Source organism: Jatropha curcas, chromosome 7 (genome assembly GCF_041381405.1).
Source record: "Jatropha curcas cultivar XTBG-Jc1 chromosome 7, XTBG_Jcur_1.0, whole genome shotgun sequence".
Lineage (NCBI taxonomy): Eukaryota > Viridiplantae > Streptophyta > Magnoliopsida > Malpighiales > Euphorbiaceae > Jatropha > Jatropha curcas.
The window spans coordinates 24,414,031-24,433,823 of NC_143157.1; the positions used below are offsets into that span (position 1 = coordinate 24,414,031).

General features: G+C 33.9%; 3 protein-coding genes and 1 pseudogene across 9 annotated transcripts; 3 read left to right on the plus strand and 1 right to left on the minus strand.

The window, feature by feature from the left end:
• The first annotated feature begins 247 nt into the window (after nucleotides 1-247).
• LOC105632959 (OTU-like cysteine protease family protein) lies at nucleotides 248-4,990 on the plus strand. Of its 3 annotated transcripts, none has more exons than XM_012215434.4 (9): nucleotides 248-405; nucleotides 1,095-1,178; nucleotides 1,292-1,337; nucleotides 2,078-2,186; nucleotides 3,417-3,508; nucleotides 3,645-3,707; nucleotides 4,068-4,186; nucleotides 4,583-4,658; nucleotides 4,762-4,990. In XM_012215434.4, exons 2-9 carry the CDS (start codon nucleotides 1,114-1,116, stop codon nucleotides 4,816-4,818), a joined length of 627 nt encoding a protein of 208 aa, XP_012070824.1. In that variant the 5' UTR covers nucleotides 248-405; nucleotides 1,095-1,113; the 3' UTR covers nucleotides 4,819-4,990. The 3 variants fall into 3 exon arrangements, with proteins under 3 accessions (XP_012070824.1, XP_012070825.1, XP_020534615.1); XM_012215435.4 differs by lacking the exon at nucleotides 248-405 and adding an exon at nucleotides 424-489; XM_020678956.3 differs by lacking the exon at nucleotides 248-405 and adding an exon at nucleotides 453-590.
• Nucleotides 4,991-5,335: 345 nt separating this feature from the next.
• Nucleotides 5,336-6,977, minus strand: LOC149495039 (F-box/kelch-repeat protein At1g57790-like; annotated as a pseudogene).
• A 737-nt stretch (nucleotides 6,978-7,714) lies between these two features.
• On the plus strand, nucleotides 7,715-11,019 carry LOC105632960 (uncharacterized). 5 transcript variants are annotated; one of them, XR_016321566.1, is made up of 4 exons: nucleotides 7,715-7,822; nucleotides 8,920-10,089; nucleotides 10,186-10,436; nucleotides 10,666-10,804. XR_016321566.1 is itself a non-coding variant. In XM_012215438.3 (4 exons), the coding sequence occupies exons 2-4, from the start codon at nucleotides 8,930-8,932 to the stop codon at nucleotides 10,796-10,798; spliced, it is 1,521 nt and encodes a 506-aa protein (XP_012070828.1). In that variant the 5' UTR covers nucleotides 7,715-7,822; nucleotides 8,920-8,929; the 3' UTR covers nucleotides 10,799-11,019. The 5 variants fall into 5 exon arrangements, 4 of the variants coding, with proteins under 4 accessions (XP_012070828.1, XP_020534450.1, XP_020534449.1 ...); XM_012215438.3 differs by having other exon boundaries at nucleotides 10,209-10,436; nucleotides 10,666-11,019; XM_020678791.3 differs by having other exon boundaries at nucleotides 7,726-7,822; nucleotides 8,930-10,089; nucleotides 10,209-10,436; nucleotides 10,666-11,019.
• A 2,187-nt stretch (nucleotides 11,020-13,206) lies between these two features.
• On the plus strand, nucleotides 13,207-17,372 carry CPK33 (calcium-dependent protein kinase 33). Its single transcript, XM_012215439.4, has 9 exons — nucleotides 13,207-13,748; nucleotides 13,889-14,618; nucleotides 15,243-15,386; nucleotides 15,542-15,694; nucleotides 16,019-16,134; nucleotides 16,247-16,414; nucleotides 16,498-16,625; nucleotides 16,813-16,912; nucleotides 16,999-17,372. The coding sequence occupies exons 2-9, from the start codon at nucleotides 13,895-13,897 to the stop codon at nucleotides 17,071-17,073; spliced, it is 1,608 nt and encodes a 535-aa protein (XP_012070829.1). The 5' UTR covers nucleotides 13,207-13,748; nucleotides 13,889-13,894; the 3' UTR covers nucleotides 17,074-17,372.
• The last annotated feature ends 2,421 nt before the right edge of the window (nucleotides 17,373-19,793 follow it).

Consider the following 19,793-nt stretch of genomic DNA (forward strand, 5'->3'; position numbering starts at 1 on the left):
GAGACAATATAATGCTACAATTTTTATAATTATTTTTTTCTTTTTTAAGTAACTCTTTATCTTTTGAATGTTTTAATTGGATTGATTTAATAGATATACAAAACCAGTTGGACCCACCAATATCCAATCATAATCAACAAATCCACAGAACAGCATACGTGACCACAGAGGATTATCGGTATACGACACAACACGACACGACAGCAGCATCCAGAAACAATTACACAGTAGAAAGAATTAAACTTTTGTGCAAAAATCAGGCGTCCCCCAAACCCGTAAAAATGGGGAAACCTCAAAGATTTAAAGGTTTTACATTTCATAATCCATACCCGAAAAGAAAAAGACAAACCTAAGGAACTCACGTCTCCCTCTCACCTACTTGTTTCAAAATTCAAATTAAAGACTGTAAGATTTATTTCTCTATTCTTATCTTTTCTTTGTTTCTGTAGTTTGCTTTTGTGGGTTTGCTTACCTTAAAAGTTATTCTTGGCAAGTATTTTAGATCTAGAAATTTTACCCACATTCAGACAGGGTTTAATTTTTCTGGGATTTTTCAAATAATTTTTTTCTTTAAAGTATTGTTTATCTAGGTTGGTTTTGCTTGTGGAACTGTTTGTTGCTTTTTATTTTTCTGCTTAGTTTTTGTGAATACTTGTTATCGCTTTGGATTTTGCGGGTGTGTGCACATTACGGTGCAATTTGATTTATTTGGAATTTTATTAAATTTGCCTTCTTTCATGTAAAGTTCAATTTTTTTTCTTTTCCTTTTTTGATGGTGGCGTTTCCTTTTTCTTTTAAATTCTGCGTGTACAATGTTATGTACTTACAACCTTCTCTCGACTGCTTTATTGTCTTCCATCACGTTTAAGTTGAGAAGTGCGAAGCTTCTTGTGGCAAAGAATGAATCCATTCTATACAATCGAAATAAGTTGCTTATTGCCTGATTCATTTTTTTTTATCTTTTTCTATTTGAATTGAAATTAGTATACTATTTGCTCTATAGTTGGTTTAATTGATATAGAGAGAGCAAGAACCTGCTATGCAATGGTTGAATTATAATTTCGAAACAGCTAATGCATTCTCGATTGTTTCAGGTGTTTATTTATCTAAAGCATGGAAGGAACTGTTGTTAGAAGGGTAATTCCATCAGATAACAGTTGTCTTTTCAATGCTGTTGGGTAAACTCTAGATTCTAAAACTTCAATTGTAATTCTTCTCATATTCGGTTGAATGAGTTTGAGATCAATTTGCTAGACTATCTGTTCATTTCAATTTTTATTGAACTGTGCAGATATGTTATGGAACATGACAAAAACAAAGCTCCAGAGTTGAGACAGGTTTTCATCTATCATATTTGCTGTTAATATGCATAATTATGTCATTCTTAACCCAATATGATCCGCATCTTTTAGTAAACTCTATTCTTAAGCTCTAATGCAATTTCTTAGAAGGTTTTGATTTTGACATATTGCAAAAATTACTTTATTCAGTCTAGTACCTTTACTGAATAATACGTATATGATCTATAATTTGGTTTTCCATTGCATGTTTAACATGTTGCTATTGGCATGATTAGATGTCTAGGTGTTAACAACTTCATTTTATTTTCATTGCTTATTTTTTTTTTCCTTGTCATTTGTGAAAAGCAAGTGCCAATACCATATTGGGTAAACAAGTGCACACTATTTTGTGGAAGAAATTTGTAATTATTAATGGTGCCTCCACTGCATGAGGTTTTGGAGCTTGAAAGGATCAGGGAGGGTTGTTGATTACAGCCTTCTTGCTTTTTTCACAACATTGAACCTATGACACAAGCATGCGACAGCCGTTGGCTATCATGTGTTATTTATTGCAAATGTAGGGCCATGGAATTTTGAATCTAACTTGCAACCTGTGATACTGAATCAAAAAACATGGATCAAATAATTGTAGTTTCAAGAATGAAAATACAGTTTGTCTTGAAACTGCAATGGACCATTCACCTTTTACATTATTCTACTCCAATTTCCATATGATTAATTGTCCATTTTTATCTTGTTTCCTGATGTTGTTTTCTATCAATACCTTTTATTTTAAGGTTATAGCTGCAACAGTTGCAAGTGATCCAGAGAAGTATAATGAAGCATTTCTCGGAAAGCCAAACCAAGATTATTGTGCTTGGATCCTTGACTCTGAGAAGTGGGGAGGTATGCAAAACTTGCCTTTTCTCCTATTGAGTTCATACTTAGTATAGACGTCAAATTACCAAAATAAGGTTGGGGACTGTTTGAAATATGAAACTAGTTATCCTATTCATGTGAAGCAGCGGCCATATATCTGCTGAAATTGTTCTCTTGTGGCAAAAGAATTATGTTCATATTTAAGATGTGAATTTTTATCTAGCTGTTTATTGAGAAGCAACTGAATTTTCCTATAGGACCTACCCTAGGATGACCGTAGAATATCAGTTTACAAATTTTTCAGTAGGTGGACCACTGGACCTTATGACTGGTCAGTTGTTAAACCTTTGAATATAATATCTTGTGCTATACTAGAACCATAGGCATCATCCCTTTGGGTCATGTTAGAATGGACTAAAATATTGTCCCAAGTAAAGAAGTTGTTATACTTGCCAAGAATTTAGCATATAAAAAAATCACTTTATTTGATTGTATAACTGCTGAACGCAAATATCATTTATTGTTTTTTATTGGTTTCCTTTGTTCTCTATAGAGATAAAGATTATTGATATTTTTTTAAGTGCCTTTTAGTGGTTCTTTTGTTTCAAGAGATAAGCTGTCAATATATCATTCATGCAATTGTATTTCAGTTAGGGAATCTTGGACCCTTTTGGTTATGCCCCTCATGAACTGTTTATGTATTGATGATTAATTCTGAATAATGACTTAATTAGCTCCTTAAAATTGCATAGTAGACTTCAGGTAGTGGACTACTTTTCTGCTTCTCTTAGATTCTCCTATTTCTGTGTTCGATACCCAAGAAAATGATGAAAAGTGAAAACTGTTATCTTGAATGGTAGGGGCTTTCCACTTCTCCTCCTCCTCCTCTATTTCCTTCTCTTCTCATCTTGTGTTTTTTGCATAATTGGTGAACAAATTAATCTTGAATTGGAAATCGTTTTTCATGCTGTCTTTAGGGATTTTGATGGTGTTTTGTGTAGTAAGTAGCTACTAGAATGTTAATCTTAGAAAGCTGCAGCTTTAGTAGTAATGTGAAAATGCTGGTTTTAGGATGTTGTCAAACTGTTAGGTCCTTGGCTTCTGGTAAGCATGTGCTCAATTTTAATGAGACAGGCATAATACTAGTTGCTTCCATGCAAAATCTTCACGCATTTTTTTTCTTTTAACAGCAAGCGATTCTGTTGTTTCTTTACTAATTTTGCCATTTTGCTGACTTTCTGCATGCGGTTTTTGAAGGTGCCATTGAGCTTTCCATTTTAGCAGATTATTATGGACGTGAAATTGCAGCCTATGATATTCAAACAACACGATGTGATTTGTATGGTCAGGTCAGTACTAGTCATTGATCTATTTGTGTGAAGGTATTTCCGAGTCGCATTACTATATTTTTCTTCTTGCCACTTGAATTTTCATTTCTGTAGTTAAATTTGTTCACCACTTCTTTCTTTTGTTGCTACTTAACAGGACAGGCAGTACTCTGAAAGGGTGATGCTGATTTATGATGGGCTGCATTATGATGCTTTAGCTGTATGTTGTTTCATTGTCAACATCTTTCATTTGTTTCAATTATTTTAATTTCCTCACTCCCCCCCCCCCCCCCCCCAACCAAAAAAAAAAAAAAAAGGAGGAATATCGCTTGCAATTGGATGTCCTGGTTACTATGCAACATTGGATAAGTTTCACATGTTAGGATGCAATTAACCGAATAAATTAAAATTGAGTTCATCAATTACAGAATTTAGTAACAATGACTACTGCTTATTTCTGCTATAATGTAATAATTATTTAATTCACTCCCCAACCCCCCAACAAAGCAACAAAAGAAAAATATTGCTGTTTTATTTACGAATTTTACTTATCGATGCCTTTTTGTTGTTGCATTTATAGATGTCTCCGTTTGAAGGAGCTCCAGAGGAGTTTGATCAGACCATATTTGCTGTTCAAAAGGATAGAACAATTGGACCAGCTGAGGGCCTTGCCCTTAATCTTGTCAAGGAGCAAAAAAGGTATTATCTTTTACCTTGCTCTTGATGTTGGTAGGAAGAAAATGGGTATCATTGAGTATCTTTTCTGGTGTCATTGTGATGGAAAAAGATGCAAAAAAAAGTTTCTTGTCGAGGAACTGATTTTAATATGTGAAACTTCAATATGGCTTTAAATATATTATAGCGTGTTAAACTCGAGTATGTGAACGCACGAGATGTCCTGAAGCCAACCTCCAAAGATTTTGGTGGCTTAAGCACAATAGTTTCAGGTCATTTTGCGGCTAACTAAAAACTCTCATGTTTGCCGTCTTTCATCTAAACTCAACTGCCTAAGAGGATTGATTATTCATGAAGCCTTTTGCTCCATTGCTCCACTTGAGTTGGTGATATACAATTGAAAACTCAATTTACTTGCAGGAAAAGAAGTTACACGGATACTTCCAATTTCACTTTGCGCTGTGGGGAGTGCCAAATTGGAGTAGTTGGTCAGAAGGTCAGTTTACGTCGACACATTTTTGCCTGCCTTTAATTTATGTTCAGCTTGACATGATTTTCCCTATAGCTGAGTTTCACTTTTATTTAATGAAAATCTTTAGGAGGCCGTTGAGCATGCACAAGCCACAGGCCATGTCAATTTCCAAGAATATAGATGATAGAAACTGCGAGGAAGAAAACAACCGAAAACAATTCAGTTATATTCCAACGAACTCATTCGGTGATTGTACTTGTTAGTCAATAAGTTTTTGGATTCTTTAAGTAACCAATAAGATTATTATTTGTACATTTTAACATTGTTGTATAATGTTGAAGTTGCCGATTATTATAGTTTTTGATATTAGTTTGATAGGATTTTGATTCAATTTCAAGTCGAGTTCGAGTCTAACTATCGAGCTTCCTTGCAATTTTGCACTTTGATCTCCTTTTTTTATGGGAGATTTCTGGGAAACTAAAGCTCAGCTCAGCCCTTACTAGAAACGAAACAAGACCTGCCAAAGCAAAGTCTATTTAACCGAAAAAAAGAAAATTTTATTTATTGATAGCAATGTCACTAGATGCTATTGACAATTATTTAATATATAATTTTATTTATTGTTAAAACCTGCTAAAGCAAATGCTTCACACTAACAGGGACTAATAGTCTAATACGTGTCTGCAGATCAACCACTCATTTTAAGCAAAGCAAGGTACAATCCAAACACAACGCAGCTGCTCTCGTGTTATACAAGTCTACTGGCAGATCCTTTTGATCAAAAGAATGGAACTTCCTTGTGTCAAGTGAATAGTACACTATACTTTGATTATGCAATATGGGAAAATAAATTTTATTCTCCATTCCTGAGTGCTTCTTTGCTTCAGCAGAAAAAGATGATTTTCGACTAACGAAAATCATACGATTTCCGAAACTTCCAGCTTGAATCCAGGTCATTTCAGATTGATTTAGCCTGAAAACTTGAACGAAATCATTAACAAACATAGATAGCAACTCACCTTCACATTCAACTAGAAACTTTTTGTAGTATTCGTTGCTGCAAGGCTTTTCTAGCTTTGATAAAACTTTCCAATTGATCACCTCATCTCTTATTTCTAAAATCCCTAAATCTTCTTCCTCCCCCAGATAGTAGAATGCTCCATTGTAGAATACTGGGTAATTATTAGAGAAAGTCAGTATCATCAGGAACTTGTCTGTGCGACCATTCTGTATCTATAAGACGAGCAAAACTCACATAAACAAGGTGCTCGAAGCTGCTAATTTCAACAAGAGTACATTCTGAGGAAGTTGGGGAATTTAGCCGAGACATCTATTTCCCACTTTTCCTTTATATTCTGAGGAATAAGTGTTTGGAAACCGAAGAATTTGCTCTGTAAAAGGATTATAGCAATATGTGAAAGCTTCTTCTGTGGACATTAGGATCCAACCATCTTTGGCATAGCAAATTACACATCCAACGAACAGTTGCGGTAAATGAACAAAATGTTTATCTCCATGACTAGGTTCAAAGAAGGTGCAAACACTATCTTTCTGAAAGAACATGAACAATGGAGGTAATGAATGATTCCTCAACACATTCAAGTCCATCTTTGATTGAATTGGAGGCGCTAGAGAGCGAAACAATCTACAAGTAGCTCTGAAATTCAAGTAATGGACTAAAATGAGACGCTTGATAATCAATGAAATAATATGTGAAGGAAGATGTGAAAAGTTTGTTCCATTTTCTCTTCTTGTACTTCCATAGATTTAGCGTCAGCTTCTTCCTCTATCATGTATCGGAGGACCTACAATTTCACATCATGTACTTGATCAACAAGAAGCAGTTATATATGAAAAAAAGAGTTGAGCATGACACAAACAACACTGATAGAATTATACATAACCGTAGAATATTACCTTGGATGAGGCATTACCCAAAAAAATGCAGCCCGCGGATCGTTTAGAGCGACTAATGAAAGGCTTCCATCTTCAATGTTATATGCATACAGAGATCTGCTATTCCAAGTGAAATAGACAAGCTTTCCATGTAGTTCTGGATTCTTTGTAGGACAAGAAATAGCACATTCATTCCAAAGAAAGAAAACTACTGTATGCAGGGGCCGAGGGAGGGGGAGAGAGATCATAGATGGGAGCCTCGCTCCCTCCAAACCCCAGAAATTTTTTAAAATTTACAAAAAAGATTTTTCTTTGATTTTGAAGTACAAACCCATTCCTGACTGAATTCTTGACACTTTCTACTTTCCTCCATTCCATACAAGAAAGATCCAATACGTGAATATCAACAGCAATAACTCTGTCAGAATAAGGAAACCAGCCGCCCATTAAGAGATTAAACAATAAATAATCTTTTAAAAAAAGAAAATATGACTAAAATTTAATTATATTATTTAATAATGAAATTTAATAAAAACAGACAAATATTACTAAAGATTTATATTAAAATTCATCTTTCAAAAAAAAAAAATAAATAAAATTCAATTAGAAATAATCATCATATGTTTAAATTCAATTTATTATTAAGAAATATTAAACGATGAATATAAACACCAATTTTATTTAATAAATTAGATATATTTTTCTACTTTCTACTCTATTTTATTTTTTTTATTTAATAAATTAGATATATTTTTCTCATAATATATCTATCCTTTTGTTTTTATTATTATTATTTTGTCTCCATATTTGGAGTTATTTTCCCTTTTTTGTGAGGATTTATTATAATAAAATTATTATATTTGACTTTAAATCTTGATTTGCAAGTATGAATCTTTGATTAATGGAACTTGATAGTGCAAACATTGATACTATTGATATATAGTGATCGAAACTCATTTGTATTTGTCATTTGTCTGCGAATTCTTGGAAAAGCAAATAACATTATTCTTTACAAAATTTTTGCTAAATTGAAGATTTTTAATATGTGGGACTTATTATTTGGTCATGAATCTTTGAGGTCTGGGCCGGTTTAAGCTACTACGGGCAGCAACTGAGGCCCAACAATGGAGAATGGACTCCAATTCGTATCCATATAACGCCAGAGATCCGACAAAACACAACCCATTCCTGATATATACATTCTAATCCGCCATTATAATACCTCTTTAAGAAATTTTAACTAATTAAATTATTGGAATTGGGAAACAAAGAATCTACACCAAGTTGCTAAGGTAATAAATTTCCTGGTTTTGCAGCATTTTATCATGTTTTGACCCATTTTCTTTTCTGTGCGAAGACAAATTTATGTATTAATAATGAATTATCTTTAAAACTGAAGAATTTTGGTAGTTTTTTATAGCAATTCAATTTGGGTTAGCTTGTTTTGTTGTTCGCATTGCGTCGAATAGAAATTGGGCAATTCAGGAGGGATGCATTAACATGACACGACGATAACATAAAGCAAGCTGATAGGGAAAAAATGAGGGAGAATGGAAGGTTTTGAAAATGCTGTGTCCTGTGTGCACTTGAGCCACATGACTATTATTCATTAAAAATTCAATATGCAACAGTGGGTGATAGCAGATAATTGCCAGTTTAGTCCGAGATCACTAGTTGGTTTATGGACTAGTTGGGCTGGCCTTGTTACCTGACTTGGTAGGTATTAAGCTGTTATAAGCAAAAGGTTTTAGTCTTTGTCTAAAAGAATGTACAGAGCTTCTGGTGACAGTTAATTGCACTTTTGTTTTTGAGAATGTGTTGATCTTCACTTTTGCATTATATGAAGATTGTGTTTATTTTTTATGTTTTCTATGAGATTCCAGCTGGGTTTTTGCACCTTTTTTTTTCCCCAAATGACATTCCTTATTATTATTATTATTATATGAGACACAACACTATTAATTTCTATGAAAGCAGTACATTAGACATCATGGAATTGGTGACTGTGAAGTTAGGGAAAAGGGATGAAGAACTCTTCAAGTTGGATGTTTAACAGAACTAGCTGTCTTTGTGGAAGCTGTACCTGACATAGGTAGCAAATTAGCAATCAAATTAAGTTAGATAGTGTTTATAGCCATTCATGCATATTGTCGTGTATTTGCCTTTGAAAATCTATATAAATAATTGTCCCTCTGTCTTTCTTGTTTTGGAGCAATTGACATTGAAGAAAAGATTTTTTTGCTAATTGATCAATTGCTTGAGATTCTTATAAAAAGTTGTCGAGGATTTAATAATGGAAATGAATTATATTTCATCTGTCATTTCTCAACATGGGGATTTTGTATTAAGTTATATCAATCAATCATTTACTAACTTTTGTTGTTCAAAGTTATTCAAAGATGGATTTGGGGGTTTCTGAGACAAATGAAAAAGAAACAAGTTATCTTCAGAGAAAATGTGGTTCTACTTTTGCTGGAGCATTTGACGTTGACTTAGAAGGTGATAGAGAATTACAAGCCAGAGGTAATGTTCATGAAACCTCTGTGGCTTCTGTAGAATTGCTAGTGGATTCAAACCAGCTGGGCATAAGCTCGTCTTCCTCACCCGATGATCTTAGACTTGAGAGATCAGGATCCCCTTGTGACAAATCCCATTTATTTCCAACTGAATCTTACTATGATCAGGAGAATTCACAACCTCCATTTAAAAATGAAGATTGCCAAGGTGAAATTGATGAGTTAAGTGGCAGTTATATTCATAAATCCTCCTTCCAATTTATGGAAAAAACTTCCCACAGTGAAAGAGGAACTGAAGATTCTGCTTGTTCACATGAGTCTCTTATAACAGTATATGACAAGCAGACAGAGAAAATGGAGGGCATATCCAGCTTAGATAGGTTAAACACTACTTCTAATGAGGAAGAAGTGATTATCTTTCAAGAAAAGCCATGCGGGCAGGAGACTGAACCTAATGACCAAAACTATGATTCGAGGAACTCCCTGACTGCAACAGAGAGGTTGGTTGTAAAGCATTCCCATTCACATCCAAATTCTTCTGGAAACACTCCCAGACATTCAACATCACTGTCAACGCTAAGACAAATGTCAGTTTCACCAGAAAGGTCCTCACACATACAGCAGTCTCTGAGTGGCCATGGGCCACTGTCTTCTCAAGAAGGTGCTATAGAGCCATCACATCCACCATCATCAAGTAGGCATAGAAAATCTTCTCATGAAAGGTCAAACAGACGCAGTCATGGACAATCTTCATTGCCTAAACGGCCTGATCAAGCTAACAAAGTCCCAGCTCAGGATAATGTAACTAGTAAGCAAACAGCCGTCCCTCCACAAAGGTCTCAGCATAAGGACAGTTCTTATCGGAAACGCAAATCTGTGTCACCAGCATTCCAAATTTCACCCAGAAAATATGGAAGGCTAGAGAGGTCAGTGTCGCCATCACCTGTTAGGCAAAGGGATTCATCTTCTCGATACAAGAAAGATCAACATGGAAGATCTCCAACAAGATCCCAATATACGAGAGATCGCTATAGATCCTCAAGGTAAATGAATTATGTCTCTATGTTTATCTTTTGTGGTATTTATAAATTCACACACATGCACCAGCACTGACCGTGTGCAGCTTTTGGATGGTATAGTGATTTCATTCTTTTGGCATTAGGAGGAAGTATTCTCCAAGCCAGAGATCTTCTCCAGGATGTCACTCTAGTCAATATTCTCCTCGACGTAAACCTTGGGTTCCTCCTCCCAATAGAAGAACAGGATTGGGTAAGCTTGGAAACAATTTATTTGTTGCAGGATTTAGCTTTTTGACAACAGAGAGAGATTTGGAAAGGAAATTTTCTAGGTATGGCCGCGTGCAAAATGTTCGTATAGTGCGAGATAAGAGGTAACAATTAATGTCATTCTTTATAGAATATTGCTCATGACATAGTTGTTAGACAAATCTTGTTGGTCATGTGGCCCCATCATTCTATTAACAGAAGGGCAAAAACTAATATGCAAAATCCAGATGAAGCTATATATCATGGCCCGTTTGTCAAATATGTAGAAACATGGAGCATTGTCTTTAGCTTGCAGCATGAAACCATTATATAATTTCTTTTCTGCATGTGAAGGTCAGGAGATTCTCGTGGATTTGGATTTTTATCATTGGAAAGGGATGAAGATGCAGATGCAGCAATCAGAGCCCTCGATGAGACTGAATGGGATGGCAGAATTATCCTTGTTGAGAAATCAAAATCTCATTGAAGCCTCACATCTTATAACTCAGCCCTGAATATAGCCGGTAAAAAAAATTTTAGTTGAAACAGATGATATGAATGACTTTAGAGCACATGGTAAAATCCTTAGAGCAAAAGGTCATTGATTTTTGCAATCTCTCTTCTATATTTGACTGTATTAGACCTTTTTGCATGTTCCAATCCAAAGAGAAGTCTTAATATATATTTTTCAGTTCAGAACTGCTGCAATATCACTTCCCACCATAGTCATCAAATTCTCAAAAGCCTTGAGTAGTTCAGAAAGACTGCTTAGTTTAATTTCTGTCTGTGCTGCCTGAGATGTTTAAGCTAATATCGCGATTCTGAGGTGTTTAGAGTCCGAATCTAATTGATCCTGGTCTAGTGGCCTGGTTCCATGATCTATATCAGTTTAAGAAAATTGGTTCATATAGGTTGGCTGACTTGAGAAACAAAGGACAAATCTGATAATGATAGTTGAGGTATCTTTTAGCATTTTAAATTACTATCACATTATGCAAATACACCATATATATTATGATGTTGTTGGAGTGGGAATATGGGATAGTGGACGGCTCGTTCACATTTGACCCTGTAAATTATTAGCAAATGCGTTTTCAAGATTTGTTTATGCACTTACTAATCTCTTCCTCCTGTCCTTCTTATTTGGCTTCTACTGATAAAACTAACTGATTTACCCAAATCGATACGAATTATCAATTTTAAAAAAGAAAATCCAAGTCAATCGAACCGAATTAAATAATGGTTATTTAATCTGGTTATCCGGTTTAAACCAAATAATGCTCTCCCCCACTTCTTTTCTTGTAGAAAGAGAGGAAAGTGAGACTGAAAGGCTAAAGTTGATGTTTTTGTACTTTATTATAACAGCATTATCCAAAACAATAATTAAATGATTAATGATAGTGGAAATCAATTATTATACAAAATAGTAATGGAAAACTTTATATCCTACCATTATATTTTTGCCACACTAAAAAAAAAAAAAATTAATATTCTAAATAATTTTTATTATAACTTTTGATATCGTCTAACATAAAATATTTAAAATATAGTATAACATATATTCCAATGAAATTTATTAAAGCACATCAAGGTATAATAAGTGCTTATACGACTCGTTAATTGATCAAAGTTCAAATTTCCTCACCAATACTGAACAAAAAATGAAATTTATAAATATTGAGTTTTGGAATATTTTTTTCAATTTTAAGTTTCCTATAATATAAATAAAAATCTCAATGTATAAAACCACAAAGTGATGATGAAGAAAGCAATACTTGCAAGAAATGTTTGTGCTCCACAAAAGCACAAAAAACCAAAATAGAACAGAAATGAAAATGACAATGATTTATTTCTTTCACCTTTGTAACAGATTGCCAATAAATAATAATGAGCTAAAAATCCTTTTTTTTTTTTTTTTAATCAAAAAGACTTAAACAGAATGATTTGATCTAACAAATTTAAAACGATAATTCTGAATATCTTTTTATTAGAAAATAATGATAATAATATATTTTTAAATAACAAATTTTTATGTAACTTTTATTTATTTTAACAAGCATCCAACACTGTCTTTATTATTTATATTTATTTTAAATAACTTTTATTGTTAAAATAACTTATTTTCCTAAACGGACCCTTATAGTATATATAATTAGTTTGTTTACCCAAAAAGTTGTCTGCAGTTTTTATGCACTTTCTTAGAAACACACTTTCCTTTCTCCAAACGTGTCCTTTACCATATCAAAGCCGCGTAAATAACAGGAAGAGAAAAAGAAAAACAATTTCTGGAAGTTCATTTCATTAACCAAAATGCACGTTTGGTCACGTGTCCTACCAAATATTATTTCATTTTATTTTATTATTTTGGGACCCACCTTATTGAAATAATGCCTTCAATCATCCTATAATTGCTATCCAAGTTCCAAGGTTTACATGTTCTTCCGACTTCATTTTCAGTGACTAATTGGATAAAATTAGTATAAATTATCGTTAAACTCGTAGACAAAAGTCTCCAAGCTTGCACCACAATTAAAGAAGTAAATTTTTTTTTTTTTCTAAAAAATGAAAAGTATAATTTTTTAAAATTAATTAATTTTAACTCTCAAGATTATAGCCTCTTTTTATTTAATCAGCAATTGCCTGAATATAATTTTGTGATGCTCATTTTATCCATGTCTCCGTGAATTAACATGTAATTCTTAAAAAAGAACAAAAGCTCATCAGTTAAAATTTTTAATTTTAGAATTTAATTTCATGGATAATTATAATATTCAGTATTTAATTTTTAGGATAATTTTATTTTTTGTGTACTATTTTTCTAGAAAAGTCAATAACAATTTTCGATATAGAATAGTTGGATTCAAAACCGTGTGGGAATTCAAAACAGAAGGTGATAGACAGAAATTCTGAAACCAACCGATAAGAAAAAAACCCATATGTGAATTTATTTATAAATTTCAGCTAAAAAAAATTATAAATGAAAAACATTAAGCAGCAGCCTCATGAGTTGGGTTAGGTGTGTATATGTGAGAGAAGCTGTTGATTAGTTGGCTTTAGTCTCTTTCAGCTTTCTCTTGCTTTGGTTCATCTTTTCTTCTCTCTGTGAGAACTTAAGAGAATTACTGAACTTTCAGTCCCACAGTTGACCAAGTTCTTGTTTATCCCCTGTTGCCTTCTCTGTTAGACTTATCTGATCTCAAAATAAAGCAATCAGCTTCAAAAGCCAATTACTTTGATCTACTTTGGATGCAACCTAGCCAAGTTGGTATTTTTTTTTTTCTCTTTTATCACATCTCAGTATATTCACTTCAAAATCCATTAGGCCTTTATCTAGAACTTATATATATTCGCTGTCTTTTTTGCTTTTAAATATCTTCTTTCATCTCATTCCTTAATTTCTGATCCGGAACTAAAAAGCTTGTTTCTTTCTCTGAAAAGTAAGTATTTTATTATCTCGGTTTTTTAGATTCTGCTCAGTTTTTTTTCTTTATTCCGCACTGAATTTTGAAATTTTAGTATCATTTCCTGTTTCTTGATCTGGGTATCTGAATTTTCTTCTGTATAATTGGGAAATTAGGTCATAATGGGTCACTGTTTTAGCAAAGACAAGAAAGCTCACCAGCAGCACTATAATGGTGCTGATAGGATGCAACATCATCAAAAAGCCCAGGAACCTGTCACCTACCAGTCTAAATCCCCTGTCCAGCCAACCTATCAATTACCTTCCCAACAGCCGCCTATACACGTCCCTAGAAAGCCTGCCGCTCCAGCTCCGAGCCCAAAACCAGTCCAAAAACCAGACACAATTCTTGAAAAGCCATTTGAAGATTTGAGATTGCATTATACAATTGGGAAGGAATTAGGTAGGGGTCAATTTGGTGTAACTTATCTTTGTACTGAGAATTCAACTGGTAGGCGATATGCTTGCAAATCAATTTCCAAGAGGAAACTTGTTACCAAAAATGACAAGGAGGATATGAAGAGGGAGATTCAAATAATGCAGCATTTAAGTGGTCAACCTAATATTGTTGAGTTTAAAGGTGCCTACGAGGATAAACAATCTGTGCATCTTGTGATGGAGCTTTGTGCAGGTGGTGAGTTGTTTGATAGGATTATTGCCAAGGGGCATTATAGTGAGAAGGAAGCTGCTGCTATATGTAGGGCTATTGTGAACGTTGTTCATGCCTGTCATTTTATGGGTGTGATGCATAGAGATCTTAAACCTGAGAATTTCTTATTGTCTAGTAAGGATCAGAATGCTCATTTAAAGGCCACTGATTTTGGGCTTTCAGTATTCATTGAAGAAGGTAAGATACTTCTAGTTAGTTCTTATATAATTCATAGCCGTTTATTTTGATTATCATGTCGTTTAAATATACAATTTATTATGTCTTTTTAACAGGATAAGTATTATAATAGTTTGGAAGAATTTGTATTGCGTTTATATTTATGCCTTTTGTTACTTTGATCTCACTGAGGATATTAAATGGGATGATTGATGGGACATATTTTGCATGGACCTTACAACAAGGGGACTGAAAATCTACATGTCTGTTGGTTATAAGCTGCTATTCCTGTAGTGTGCCTTTGTTTGGACTTATTTTTTGCAATTTATTCCTATAAATGCATTCTTTCTCTTTGATTGCTATCAAGCTTGGTTCAATTAGATTGCTGATCTTCCCTTTGTATTCCTTATCGTTTACGGAAATAAATCTAGAACTTTTGGGATGAAGAAACTTCCTGCCATTCTTTTAATTTGTCTTTATTTAAAGAAAATTCTTTGCTTTGTCCTGATTGGAAAGAGGGGTATGTTTTGGCAGGTTCTACATATTTAGTAAGTTGGGTTATCTGGTAGCTTTTTGCACAGAGTATATGATTTTATATGTATTATCTGTGAATATTGTATGGTTAATCTATGCCATCCTCTCCAGGAAAAGTATATCGGGATATAGTTGGAAGTGCATATTATGTTGCTCCTGAAGTATTACGACGAAGATATGGAAAGGAAATAGACATCTGGAGTGCTGGGGTCATACTGTATATCTTGCTTAGTGGTGTTCCTCCATTTTGGGCAGGTAAAGAAATATACCTGAATGCTTGTCAACTGTTACAACCTTCCAATCTTTGTTGTAACAGTATCAGTGGATCTTGGCATGGTTTCTGACTATTAATGAATTACTTATTCCAGTGACTAACAATGTCCATTGGATGATTACTGACTTCTTTGCAGAAACTGAGAAAGGCATATTTGATGCCATTCTACAGGGAGACATTGACTTTGATAGTCAACCATGGCCATCAATATCCAATGGTGCCAAGGATCTGGTCCGCAAAATGCTGACGCAGGATCCAAAGAAAAGAATCACTTCTGCTCAAGTTCTAGGTATATATATTCCAGAATAATTAACCTTTATTCTTTATAATGCGGTAGAATTTATTGCGAGTTCCTTTCTTAGGTTTCATATGGCATTCGAGATTGATTATATTATGGTATTCAAACAAAATAATCCTTTTAGTTTTGTGATTTAGGTTGCATTTGCTTTCCCAACAAGTTTTGGCTTTTCGAAATCCATTATATTAATGATAACCTTTTTTTATTACATCTATGTAAAGTCGGAGCCACTTTCAAATTCATAAAATATCGGTTGTTCTAACATTGGGCTTGGTACATGTATATTATTTTTTAACCAAAGTTTGACATTCCCAGAGCATCCATGGCTCAAGGAAGGTGGAGAAGCCTCAGACAAGCCAATAGACAGTGCAGTTCTTTCAAGGATGAAACAATTTAGAGCAATGAACAAGCTGAAGAAAATGGCACTAAAAGTAAGTTAGCGAGTAGTAAGGGTGGAGCGAATCATGAGATATATGGAATGAAATAAACTTATTCGTACTTTTAAACTAATTATTCATTTTGGAACTCTTGATTTCTCTATAGGTGATTGCTGAGAATCTCTCTAATGATGAGATCCAAGGACTAAAGTCGATGTTCGCAAACATCGATACTGACAATAGTGGCACCATCACATATGATGAACTAAAGACAGGATTGGCTCGACTTGGATCCAAACTTACGGAAGCTGAAGTGAAGCAGCTTATGGAGGCTGTAAGATGCATTGATTGTCGAACTTTCAAATGTATTACCAAATTACATTGCACTGAGCTGACATATTTATCTCTTCATTTCAGGCCGATGTTGATGGTAATGGGACAATAGACTATATCGAATTTATCACTGCGACAATGCATAGGCACAGGCTAGAAAGAGAGGAACACCTTTACAAAGCCTTTCAATACTTTGACAAGGACAATAGCGGGTAAGTCTTACAGATATCTGGTACCATGTTCAGAAGAAGTATGTTAGGCCTGAGCTTTGCGTGTTTGTTGGTTCCGTTCGATGGAGATGATGAGATTTTGGGAAAAAGTATCTCGAGTGTAATCGAGAAGTGGGACATTTACAGCTTTTAAGAGTTGTCCAAATTTGAATTTTTTATGTATTTGCAGGTTCATCACAACAGACGAACTGGAAACAGCTATGAAAGACTTCGGTATGGGTGATGATGCTACTATTAAAGAGATAATATCTGAAGTTGACACAGATAATGTAAGTTACTCGTCTGCTTTCAACCAGAGGTCAAAATTTTCCCCTAAAGTATCTCGCCTTTGATTAATACTTTTGTGCTTTAACAGGATGGTAGAATCAACTATGAAGAGTTTTGTGCAATGATGAGAACTGGAAACCAGCACCAGGGCAGACTCTTCTAGATGAAAAAGGACTTAGTACTATATTTCTGTACGAGGTATCCTCTGATGAAGAGGAATGTAGATTATCCGAAGCCATTTCCATAAATACTTCTCGCTCTCGAAATACTTCCAAACTGATAAATATATAAAATTTTCCCCCAGAAATACTTCTCGCTCTCGTACTATATTTTCTATTTGTTTTTTGAGTTGGAACCTAAGAGATGTGCATATGTGATCTTTTCATTTTTTAAGATTTTGAGCAATTTGATGTTTGATTGAAAGTTTGAGAAAATTGAAGGTATTATCAAGTTGATGAATAAGTTCCATGTGTTCTTTTTGTATAATTTTGTCTCGTTCAACCTTTGACTGAGCTAATTGAATGGAGCAGCAGCAGCTATGTCTCAACTTTCGTTTGACAGGATAGATAAAACGGTACACTTTTTGGTGTACATGTATTTTGTAGATAGATCAATGGCATGCATGTGAAAGAAAAAGATACCTCACTTCCCTAATACGTTTGAACTATTTGTGTAAAAAAGAAGGGTCAATCGCAATGGTATGATAACAATTGTTACATTCAAAGTGTGACAAATGCCTTGGAAGCATTTTGGAGAATTGCTCTCCTCTTAGCTCCAATGGAGACCACTAGACTTGGAACTTCCGTTAGATAATAAGATCTTTCACCAACTTCTGACCTCCATTTTTTGGCAGCGTCCTAATTAGACAGGTAATTTTCGATAAATGATAATGGAAGTCGACATAAATTGATAGTTATAGGACTCAAAGTTATCGTAGTTTGACATTGTGCCAGTTTCTGAAAAGACCTTTTATATCATGAGCAGCGAGAAGTCTAGAACAAGATAGGCTTCTATATTTCTTCACTCCATGTTAGGATCAAAAAGCGAGGCAAATGGGAGGAATGTATTTGCGCCAAAGCAGCCAATTCGATTTCCAGGAAAACCATTTTCCTCGCTGAACTACGAACAATAAATAAATTAATTTTCCAATAACGAAAAAATAATTTTCCCAGATTCTGAGCCAAGCAATACAACAAAATTTTCCCCCATACTCTTGAAGTCTCAAACTCAAGCATTCTTGTCAACTATATTCAAGATCATCCCCAAATCAATCAAACAAGAAGGGGAGGAGTGACGCAGGGGAAGATGTAGGAATCCTGATTAGGTTAATAACCTTTGAACTAAAATTATGAGGAAAATAAAATGATTTATCATACTACTAGTGCTGTCTATTTATAGTGACAAAACCTGACTAGAATAGGAATCCAAAGAATTAAAACTCTACTCCTATTCAATGATAAAATATTCAATGATAAAATAGTAAATCCTAATCAAATAAAGAAAACGAAAAATTAATGCAAATCTGAAATAAAACAGTAAATTAAATAAAATCCTAATTGTGCTTGGAATCCAATTAGGACTAGGATTGCTTCTGCATCATTCTCCTCGGGTTTAAAAAAGACTCGGCTCCAGCGAGTAAACCTTAAAGATCCTTTAGGAATAAAATAACTTATTTCCTTTGAATAAATAACCATCTTACAATCAATATGGCAAGACTTTTAGCTTCTGAAGAATGCAGCAAATCAGCGTTTATCTTGCTAAAGCATGAATCTGAATCATATTGATTTTTCAATTCTTCAAAACTAGTAATTTGAGTGCTCAAAATTGACCAAATTAGAAATTTTTTGCTCAATGCATCAACCACAATATTAGATTGACCAGATTTATACTTTAATGAGAAATTAAATTCATCAAAGAAACTCCACTTAACATGTCGATTGTTAAATTTATTCTTAGATTTTAGATACCTCAAGGCATGATAATCAGAAAAAACCACAAACTCACGATAGGCTAAATAATGCTGCCAATGTCGAATAGCTCGAAGAAACTTTCAACAATTCGTCTTGGAATGCAGAAACTCACGAAAAACCACAACCACGCAGGGTAAGAATATAGGGAAATTAACTCTCAACAATTTGGGCTAGAATAGGATGATTTTGGTTGAAACAAAATAACATATCGGTTTTAAAAAAAAACCCTTATAATTAAAATTCTGAATTCATAGATTAAAAAAAAACAATTCTTAAAACTAATTGCTGTTGTCATATTTATATTAGTTAGGACAAATCCTAATTCTATACTGAAAAATATTCCTAATTAGCTTAGACTCCTAAACTGAATAGTATTCCCATTTAGCTAAACCCTAAATAAAGAAGGAAAACTTAAATTATTTTCTGATTAATTAACAATTTTTAAATAAGGAAGGAAACTAAAAGAGAACTTCTTAATTAATCTTGGATGCTCCTACATCATTCTCCTCGGGGTTGGAAAGAACTCAGCTTCGATGAGAAAAGTTTAGAGACTTCAGCCATGAGAATAGGATCAATTCGTGTAAACTTCTCCTTAAAATATCATGTGCTTAAGGCTTTTGCAAGGGCAACCAACATCACATGCCATTCAAATAATCCATCATTTTTCTGAGCAAGCAAAGTTGGTTCAACAAAAAGAATTTTTCGTATTTGCACTAGCCTTCTTGCATGAAGATGTATTTCAACTTCATGGACTACTTGCTTCAAACAAACATCCACGAGCAAATACTTTTGTGAATAACAACAATCTTCCTTTATTTTCTCACGTTCAATATTCCAGTCTTTTTGTTCTTCTATGTTAGGGGTAATAAGAACCTGCTGCATGGCAGTATTTTCTCCTTGGGCAGAAACTAAA